We start from the raw sequence: 10751 nt of genomic DNA on the forward strand, positions 1-10751 counted from the left end.
AAAAAAAAAAAAAAAAAACAAACCTTATTTGCATTCAGAAGCAGCTGTAAGTGACCTGAGAAATAAAAGTCCAATTATGCACCAATTACTTGGATGGTAAATGCTGCAACTTTGAGTAATTTGTGGAAAAGCCCAAATGGTCCTASCACTCTCTCCAGCAGTTCACATGATCTTCCAGCACATGCAGTTACTTGATGTGTTTTGTAACCATCAGTCTAAATGCAGAATTCCACATCACAGATGTTTGGCTACAGTTTCACATGAACTTTAACAAAAATTGTTGCTGGAAAAGAGAAATCACATGCCTATTCCCACTGTTTATTCTTATCATGTTTTATCAGTGTTTTGTCCAACAGACCAGGAAAATGATCCATTTAAAATCACTTTTTATTTTTCCTGGTAAGGGTAGTCTTATTGTAGATTACTTGCCCAACCTGATTTATTATGGGGCCATGTAACGCCTTGGGCTGCCACAAGCCAGTACTACTGTTTTCTCAGCTGTGGTGGGGTCATATGCAGATTGCAAATCTCAGGCCTAAACCCCCTTTCATTTTCTGCAACTTTCTCTGGCCTGGGTTATTTCAGTAGCATCCTGAGGATCATGTAATGGTGATCTTATTATAGCAGCAGCAAATTACCTATACTAAACCCTGTTTTTAAAAAAATAGGTAAGAAACCAAATGCCTAACCTTTGCCTTACACTTACTGGTTAGCATAGGAGGATTCCAAAAATTCTCCAAATTAAATTTATTTCATTGTGATAAGGCACAGATTGTATGTTATTTTCTGGAAAAGAAACTTTTTTTTTTGAAAAAGTTTATGTTATTTTTTTAAATAATGAAATGCCTCAGTTTTCCACTAACAACTCCTCTAGCCACAGTAAACCATGTGGAAAACCAACAAGCATGAGATGCTTGCTTAATGATCACACTGCGTTGAAGTACCTAGTTCTCTTTGCTCAAAGACTATCTGCTGAAACTCACAGCAAGCACCTGTTTACTGGTTGCTAGTCATCAACCTACAAAGCAGTGAAAAAAAATTGCCCAATAATGCAATTATCCCACAATTCTTTCATGATTTCTAATTACATCTTGCAACATGTTCAGCTTCACTGCTTCCCACCTGTGGAATTAATTCTCCATTACAGGCTTAAATTCTGCAGTCTCAACTTCCATTCAAAGTATGATAACAGTGGTTCCATGAAAAAAGGGAAGAAATGCATATGAGGCACAAACCAGCACAGAGTGGTTTTCCAAGCCTGTGCATAGTCTAAAAATGCATGATTATGGTGTTTGCTGTTTTTCCAATATACACAGAATTTGCTGCTGCGCTGTAGAAAAAGTCTTCACATACTATATTTTCTAGTTCTTCCCCTGAAAATTCTGATTAGATTGAATATCCCCATAAGAAATATACGATCTCCACAACAGTCTGTGATAACCATGAATTTGGGAAGCTGAACTGAAATCCAGCTTGTAGCCACTGAACTAGATAGACAGTGGTAAACTGAACACCTCYCACATAATCCAATACAGACAAATGAGAGCCAAACTGCCAGGTTGAAGAGCAGCTAAATTGGACTACAAGCTTTTCTTTACAGCTCTACATACGTGAATGGAGCTTTAAATAAAAAAAATGAGTAGATCATGTGACTAGACATTCAAAGTCCATACTGTAGAACAAAGTAAAGACTTTTTTTTGGAAGAACTTGAGTGTTTTTTCCAATCACCCAATAGCTTTTCTCTTAAGCACAAATAAGTGCTTAAAGATAATAGGATAAGAACAATTTAATGGTCAGAAGTAGGCAACGCATCTTACTCTATCTTAGGGCTTTTTACTATAAAATTCAGGAATGTCCCCAGTAGCATCTGAACTCAATCTGTTCTGTAATACATCTGTCCAAGACCTCTCCCAGAACCTTACAATACTGGGGAGAKTCTAATCTTTTATCTGTTGTTCTTTTTTTTAAATATGATTCTTAAAAAAACTGAGAAGTGAAAACATGACTGAAAACACTGAAGGAGTTAGGAGCAGGCACTGCCTTTCAGTMTGAATTTTCTAGTATTATAAAGTTCCCAACATTGATCTCGGTATGTAGCATTTATGTCAGTACTTTTATAACTACACAGAGGAACGGAATGAATATAGCTCTTTGTCTATATCTGAAAGCATGAAACAGATTATAAACAATCATACCTTATGAGAGGGGTACAAAATTCACAGAGAAAGGTAAGAATAGAAACATTTAGTCCTCAGCAGGAAAAAAGGGAAAAAATATGCATGCTTATATCCATGGCTGTGGACRTAAGCAACACAAATGAACAAATAAGCTGATATTTATGACTTGCCAATAATTGTTTTTGTGTTGCTTGTAAGGGCCAGAATATATACTACAACACACTCTAAGCCTTGTCATGTACAGTAACACAGACACAAAAATAGCACTTCCAAAAAAATACCTACAAGCTGGAATTACTATAGACACAAAGATTCATTTGACAGGTATTTATCAGAATTGTACTACTTCAAAGAACATGGTAAGTTATTTTCAGCAAAATATAATATTGTCACTGAATTGAGCAAACAAAAATAATTTTAGAAAAGGTAACTTAAAAGGTTCTGTGCTAAATGTATTATTTTTTCATYTGGGTTAATGAACACTGATTTAGTAATAACTCAATTTTCATTTTAGGTTTTTAGCTTCCTTTTAAGATTAACTTCCTGTCAAATTTCACAATTTAAAGTCATTTTTTGTATACTTTTGTAGGCTATGACTTGTATCAGTTTTCTGAACACTTTCTTTTTGACAGTATTCCAGAAGAATGTAAAAGTTAAGTTTAAAAAGGATTGAATATGTCTTACAAAAATAGGAAGTTACAGTTTGCCAGGGGCATGCGCTGAAATTTTAAACAACCATAAATAAAATTATTAGAAATACTGTCAACAGTTTAACTGATGAAATTTCATGCTTAGCTGTAATTACAGTACACTGATTAGCATTATAAATTTTGAGGTAAAACATACCTAAAAAGGCATTCTTTTTAGCTGTAGCCTCATCTAATAAACAAAGTCACAGTTAAAACTGACAAATTGAACCAATGCTAAAAATAGTTTATCTAATATTGTTTAAACTCAAGCAAGTGTAAACCATTTAATGGTTTCATACAGTAAACCATTTAATTAAATTTTAAAGTGAGTCATGCCTAGAATTATGTTTTCTGACACCTACAAATAACTGTTAAAAAAAATAAATGCATCATCTATGCTATGTTGTTTCCTTTAAACTAGTCCAACACTGTTTAGTGGAAAAGATTAACTCAATAGAATAACTCAAAGGAAGAGACAAAACAGAAGACATTTCTAGACACACTATTTTGATATAACTCCCTACTTCACTTTCTGTATTTTTTGTTTTATGTCACTAAAAGAAAAATCAGGTTTCTGAGCAATTACGTAAGCAATAATGCAAAGTTTACCACAGAACAATTCAAGAAAGTCTGTTTTGTCTTCACATTTACTAGCGTCTCAAATAGATTATTTTTCCCCCTGTGCAATCTGCATTTCTGMTGCAATTTACCACGTCTCTACATGAGACTACAGCAAGGGACAACCATTATTTTGAAATTTACAAACTTTATCTTTTCTTTTAATTTAATTTAAACGGTTTTAAAAAATATTTTATCGATGACATTTGCAATATTACAAGATTAGATCATAAGAACRTGAATTAATGCTCAATTATTTACCCGATTGTAGAATGGATGCTGAGGTCCTGTCATACCACTATAGTAACTGCTATGAGGTTGTGGTGATAAAACTCCGTTATTGAAAGGTCCATTAAAAGAGGTTGTTGAAGAGCAAGCTGAAGAAGGCTGACTGAAGAGAGACGTTGCTCTAGCAGGGGCCTCATGTAGAGGCAATGTGGGATAAGGAAGTCCTCCAATGTTTATTTGATCCCTTGCAGCACGAACATCTGAAAAATGTTCAGATGAAGTTAAAAAATGTTTTCGTATCAAATGCTAGAAACAGTTTTAACTTGTTTGTCAATTCATTATGGTACTTTTTGTGTATTTAAGTAGAAGATCATAAGTTACTTCCAACTGCTTAGCTATTCCTCCTTGAGCATTACATCTATGCGGCCATATTTAAACGGTTGGAACAAATTATTGCATAAATTTAGGCAGAACATTAAGCTCCTCTAAATGTTTTCTCTCCCAAGAGATAGTACAAAGTTTTGGAAKTTTTATAACAGAGGTAATGAGAACAAAAAAATGTAATTTTTTGCAAGACTAAAGCTTAATGAGCATTTTGCAATGATTGAGAACATCCCCCTCAAYAGTCTCATGATAGTAAAACTATGATACATCAAGCTTTAAAAATGGCTAAAGACTCTGGAGAGCTCATTTGTAGCCATTTATTCTCCAGAGTTAAATCTGAAAATAATCAGTAYGCTTAGCTCATAAAAACAATCTCACAACAGAACGCAGTTTTAGCAACTTTCTACACTACGTTTTTYGTTTTGCAGCAAATTTCTTTAAGAATCTATATTAAATTCAAACCAGAAAAAGGAACAATGGAATACTCTGACCTCTTCCCAAGATGAAGGAAGTGGTAAATACGTCCAAAGGCACACCAAAACTAAACAGCTCTATCACAACTAGAAGAGTCTAACCGCAGTACAAATGATACTGTACAGCACTTGACATTACAATTTACTCAGAAAACCTAGTGTTACTGGGCTGATTAGACAAGAACCAGTATACAATGTATCTGCAGCAGTTTGTGCCACAGCACATTCCACAGTAGCTGCTGGAGCTGCTGCATCAGCTGTGTCAGAGACCCTGACCTAGACAGACCCTCACAGCTGATGCAGCTCTACAGGTCTCAGGCCACAGGGAGTGCTTGGGGSCTCTCAATGAGGTCTGGGCTGACAGTCAGCTYTCCTGCAGAAGGTGTGCTGTTGCTGACAAGCTGCGTTGTCAGGTAAAGGAGTTACAGGAGGAGGTCTGTAGGCTACACAGCATCTGAGAAGATGAGCAAGAGACAGACAGGGTATTCTTGGAGACCATATAACTCCAGGAGTCCCARCCTCCCAACATCAGTGGAGTTGCTGGAGGACTCTGTGCTGCATGAAATGGTRAATTGTAGCACTGTAGAAGAAGGCTGGAAACTGGTAGTTTCTTGTAGGAAGAGAAAGGTTCTTACTCCTCCTGAAGATTTGCAATTGTGGAATAGGTTCAGTGCCCTCCAGGCTGAGGAGCAACTGRGCCAACAGATCCTATGCCATGCAGGAACACCCAGAAGAAGAAGCAAGTGACTGTTGTGGGTGACTCCCTACTGCCAGGGAAGGAGGTGCCTATCTGCCATCCTGACCTCTTGTCTAGAAAAATCTATTTCCTGCCAGGAAATATCATGGAAAGACTGCCAAGGCTTGACCATGCGAGCTATTACCCTTGACTACTACCCTTTGCTGCTCTTCCACGTCGGCACTAATAATAGTAAGGGCAAATCCCTTACTGAATCTGAAACCATCAACAGGAGCTCTGGGGATGGTGGTCAAGGGTCTGGCAGCCCAAGTGATTTTCTCCTCAATTCTGCCAGTGAGGGGGAAGGATGGGAGGAGGAGTAGATGGATCTTCCAAGTTAACAACTGGCTGCACCACTGGTGTTAACAACAAAGTTTTGGTTTCTACAATCATGGGACCATATCTGAATATCAACAATTGATGSGGGGAGACGGGATCCACTTCACTAAGTAGGGCATATGTGTCTTTGCCAACAGGTTGGCCAGCCTGGTAAGGACGGCTTTAAACTAGGAAAGATAGGGGAAGGGGAGAAGTTACAGAGACAGGGTAGTCAGCAAAACGCGCTCAAGTGGGAATGCCTCCAGCTGGTGCATGCAGCCGGGGAAGTGCATACAGGACATGACTATGGAGGATACACTTGTACCCCTCCTGGGAAACCTAAATGCTCAATTACCTCTACAAAATGCCTGTACACCAATGCATGCAGCACAGGGAATAAACACGAAGAACTAGAGATCTGTGTACAGTTGCAGGGCCATGATCTCATTGCAATTACAGAGACATGGTGGGATGGCTTGCATGACTAGAATGCTCTCATGGACAGCTATGTGCTTTTTAAGACAGACAGACCAGGAAGGTGAGGTGGCAAAGCTGCTCTTCACATGAGAGCAACTGGAATGCATTGAGCTCTGCCTACGGGTGGATAAAGAGCCAGTSAAGAGCTTATGGGTGAGGATTAAAGGGCAGGCTAACATGGGTGACACGCCTGTGGGTGTTCACTACAGGCCACCAGATCAGGAACAGAAAGTGGATGAGGCCTTTTACAGACAGCTGGAAGTAGCATCACAGTCACAGGCCCTGGTTCTCATGGGGGACTTCAACCACCCTGATGATAACAAACTGGGAGAAGTGGCTGATACACCCGAGGGCTGTGCTACCATTCAGAGAGACCTGGACAGGCTGGAGAGTTGGGCAGAGAGGAACCTCCTGAGGTTCAACAAGGGCAAGTGCAGAGTCCTGCACCTCGGGAGAAATAWCCCTGTACACCAGGACAAGCTGGGGGGTGGACCTGTTGAAGAGCAGCTCTGCAGAGAAGGACCTGGGAGTGCTGGTGGATGACAAGTTGACCATGAGCCAGCAATGTGCCCTAGTGCTCAGGAAGGCCAATGGCCTCCTGGGGTGCATTGGGAAGAGTGCTGCCAGCAGAATGAGGGAGATGATTCTCCCTCTCTACTCAGCCCTGGTGAGGCCTCATCTCGAGTACTGTGTCCAGTGCTGGGCTCCCTGGGACAAGAGAGACATGGAGCTCCTGGAGAGAGTCCAGAATAGGGCTGTGAGGATGATTAGGGGACCAGAGAGATCTGGGCCTGCTTAGCGTGGAGAAGAGAAGACTGGGAAGTCTTAATGTATCAATGTATACAAATATCTCAAAGGAGGGCATCAAGAGTCTGGGGCCAGACTCTTTTCAGTGGTGTGCCCAGTGACAGGACAAGCAGCAATGGGCACAAAGTGAAACACAGGAAGTTCCGCCTGAATATGAGGGAGAACTTCTTCACTGTGAGGGTGACAGAGCCCTGGAACAGGTTGCTCAGAGAGGTTGTGGAGCCTCCTTCCCTGGAGATGTTCAAAACCCACTCAGACACAATTCTGTGCAACGTGCTCTGGGTGACCCTGCTTGGGCAGGGGGATTGGACTACCTGATCTGCAGAGTCTCTTCCAACCTCAATCATCCTGTGATTCTGTGATATTACCATTCTAGATCTAAGAAAGGATAGTCACAAGTCCCAATTCAAATGGGAAAGGTTACGGGAATACATCATGCCAAGTATGGTTCTGATGTAAAGACGTCTGATGTGGTATTGAGGCATACACTATTTATAATGAGATCAACAAGACAGTTTGGGAATAAAGTCAGGTTGTCCCAAATGCACCTGTAGCAGCTATTAAATGAAGAGAAGGAATTATAAAAATACATATATTTATTAATTTGAATTGCTGATCTGAACATAGATACAGCATAGACACAATAATAGCAAAGACTCAAAGGAATCCTACTTTAAGGTTCTATTTTTCTTCAAAGCTGTAGTAACTCCGAACAGGTGGAAATGTTAGCATGCCTTAGCCTTACTCCAGATGTAAAAGCAATTCCTAAGACTAGGCAAACACTGTCATACAATAGGTCACATCAATCCACAGCAGCAATCAAGAGTGACAACATTTAATGCTGAGCAGAGTGTTTTTGCAGAACAGAACACATCAGAACCTGACATCAATTTTTGAGACTACAAACGAAGAACACTCATCCTAAGAGCAATTTCAGTACCAAGGTGCACATACAAAGTTCCAAAGAGGTAACAGCTACAAAGGTATCTAGTGGGAGACACATCAAAAGAAAGTTTCACTTTGTTTCACTCACTCCAGTTTCTAAATCATGCCATTGATCATTTGATGCTATTCAAAATTCTTGGCAATGACTCAGAAGTAAACTTGCTACTACTAATAAAATTATTCTGTGATTCAAAGACAGCACATGGACAGAAAAAGCAGAGTTGTACTCATTTCAAGTAAAATGGGTTTTAATGAATCACATGGCAAAATTAAATATTTTTGTGAACAATAATTGAGGCCGTAACAGTGGAATGCCTGAAACATGCACATCAAGGCTTGAGACTGAACAAAATGTTGAAAAGAAATATTTGATAATGAAAGATAAAATTGATAAATTCTGATGCAATTTTTGGCTGTATAAAAGTATTTGGGTAGCAACAGAAGATTTAGCTCTGCTCTACTTTCTGAAGCAGATGTTAAACTGGAAAAATTACAGAAGTYGAATAAAAAATTCTGTGACCAAAGAAAATGTATTCCAGTGAGAAACATGAAAAGCTATGTTTCAAATTACACAAAAAGTATAATGCACGAATCATCACAAGTAGTAACACAGGCTATTAAAAGGGCTCTTAAATCTAGTAAAGACAAAATATAAGAACCTAGGGATAAAAACTGAAACCCAGTAATTGTGCCTTTTTTCAACCAGTATGGGGATTTAAAACTAGAATAAACCAACAAAAAGTACTGATTCCCTCCATCTGCTAAAAGTCTTTAAATCAAAAATAGAGGATTTCCCCCTCCAAAAGAGAGGTTTTAATCTAGTATGATTAGGTCTCTACAGCAAAGCTACTCAGGGAAACTGAATGGCCTATTACCAAAGTCAAATCAAATGATCAGAAGGCCCTTTCAAGCTTCAAACATATGAACTGGTGAACAAATCAAGATTCTGTTCAACAYGCTAAGTAGCTCTACCTAAAACAAAAGGAAATAATAGAATCTGACATTTTCCACTTATTTGAATATACACTCACCTGCAATGATTTCTCGTAGCTTAGGATCTAAATTTACAGTACATGGTAAAAAGGTTTTTACATCACGTGCTATTAGAACAGGTGTTCGTGAAGACAGAAATACTTCAAAGTTCCGGATGTCCCCATCAATTTCCAGTAGCGGTTCAACATCTTTCGTTGTAGGAATATTCTTTGAAATCCTGAAAAAAATAAACAATTAGATAAATCTCAAATAAACCACATTTATCAGAGTATGACATCTATTTGCAAATTGATGCTCTATGGAAAAAGACAATCCAACACAGTTGTATCCATTCTACCTGTTTTTGGAAAATAAAGAGAACGTGTGAAGATTTGCATTGTCTGCAGAAAGACCAATAACTTTTTCAAAAATGAAGAGACACAGACTTCCAAATAATCCTGTTTAATTGTATGCTTCAGAGAAATCTCAAAGAAACCATTAAGAAAATTAAAATCAGATCAGGAATTCCAGATCGTAGCAACAAATTCAAAGTAAGGGGAAGTAATCACGTTTAAACATTAACTTTAAAGATCCATTCTAATTCTGGTACTAATTCAGAAATTCCATGGTTAAAAAAATAATTTTTAAACTAGTAATTCTTGCAACAGCAATGCTCAGGTATCTTTGGGTCAGAGGCAAAATGAATGAGATTTCATCGTAGAATAGATGGGAAGTGTCTGCTTTCATGCAGTTCATCTTCTAAGGCAAGAAGCAACTACAGAGAATGATAAAATGATGAGACAATCAGTATAACAAGTACCCGAAGGGGGGGTGTCAAGAGGACAAGGACAAACTCTTTTCAGTTGTCCCGTGTGACAGGACAAGAGGCAATGAGCAGAAATTGAAGCACAGGAAGTTCTGCCTGACCGTGAGGGGGAATTTCTTCCCTGTGAGAGTGACCAAGCCCTGGTACAGGTTGCCCAGAGGGGTGGTGGAGTCTCCTTCTCTGGAGATCTTCAAGGCCCACCTGGATGCAACCCTATCTAACACATTCTAGGTGACCCTGCTGAGCAGGGAGGTTGGACTAGATGATCTCTGGAGGTCCCTTCCAACCTTACCGATACTAGGATTCTATGAATAGTTGATGCATTATGACTACTGTCAAGCAATATGGTATTTTTTTTTTTGTAAGCACCAGTGTAAAGGAGAGTTTTATGGAGGAATAAGGAGAAGGATTAAATGCTAGCTTTGTGAAGTTTATAGAAAGCTTCTACCAAATCTAAACAAGCGATAGAGGCTAACATCATGGGTCAAGTGGACCTATTTCATCTCATAGTATCACGACTGGTATCTGGTTTCACAGCAAATGAGAAATTATAATCTAAATGGATTATTAAGAAAAGCTTCTCACATCTGGTATAGTAAGTATAGAAACAGCCAGTAAAAGGAAGTGAAAGAATGCACCGAGAAAGGCTGACATGGTTATTGAAATGACTAGAAAGTTATGGTGACAGTATGCTAGTGAGGTAAACTCATACTAGTGGAGGTAACCACTATATTTAAAGTTTAAAAAGTTATGAATATAAAGATTCGCATACATATACATACAATATGAATGACAAACCTCACTAATTAATGGCTTTTCCCAAAGTTGTATTGAGATCACAACTCCATGAGAAGGGGTGGCTTAAAAAACTCACTCTCATGCTCCTGTCCGTTTTTGTTGCTCACTGTAGATAYCTACTTATAGACTGCTCTGTGAGCTGCTTTAACTTACTAACATAATGCAGAAGTTAACATAGCAAACAGAGGGAACATTTTTTCTGCTTTGCGAACAGTTAAAACAGCTAAGGCAATTGCCCACACTGTTCCAAGGGGAAATCATACTTAACCAATCTGATAGCCTTTATGATGGAATGACTGGCT

At 38.8% G+C, this 10751-nt stretch overlaps 1 protein-coding gene across 3 annotated transcripts in view; it reads right to left on the reverse strand.

Annotated features, from left to right (window-relative positions):
- Positions 1–10751, reverse strand: part of KIDINS220 (kinase D interacting substrate 220) — an 88026-nt gene that overhangs the window by 17128 nt on the left and 60147 nt on the right. For all 3 annotated transcript variants that reach the window (XM_085322927.1, XM_085322926.1, XM_085322928.1), the window contains exons 23-24: positions 8885–9063; positions 3747–3973 (exon numbers count right to left, since the gene is read on the reverse strand). In XM_085322927.1, the coding sequence (XP_085179053.1) occupies positions 3747–3973; positions 8885–9063 (406 nt within the window). The remainder of the gene's footprint in view (positions 1–3746; positions 3974–8884; positions 9064–10751) is intronic.

Source organism: Rhea americana, unplaced genomic scaffold, assembly GCF_003343005.1.
Source record: "Rhea americana isolate MKP2758 unplaced genomic scaffold, rheAme1 scaffold_80, whole genome shotgun sequence".
Lineage (NCBI taxonomy): Eukaryota > Metazoa > Chordata > Aves > Rheiformes > Rheidae > Rhea > Rhea americana.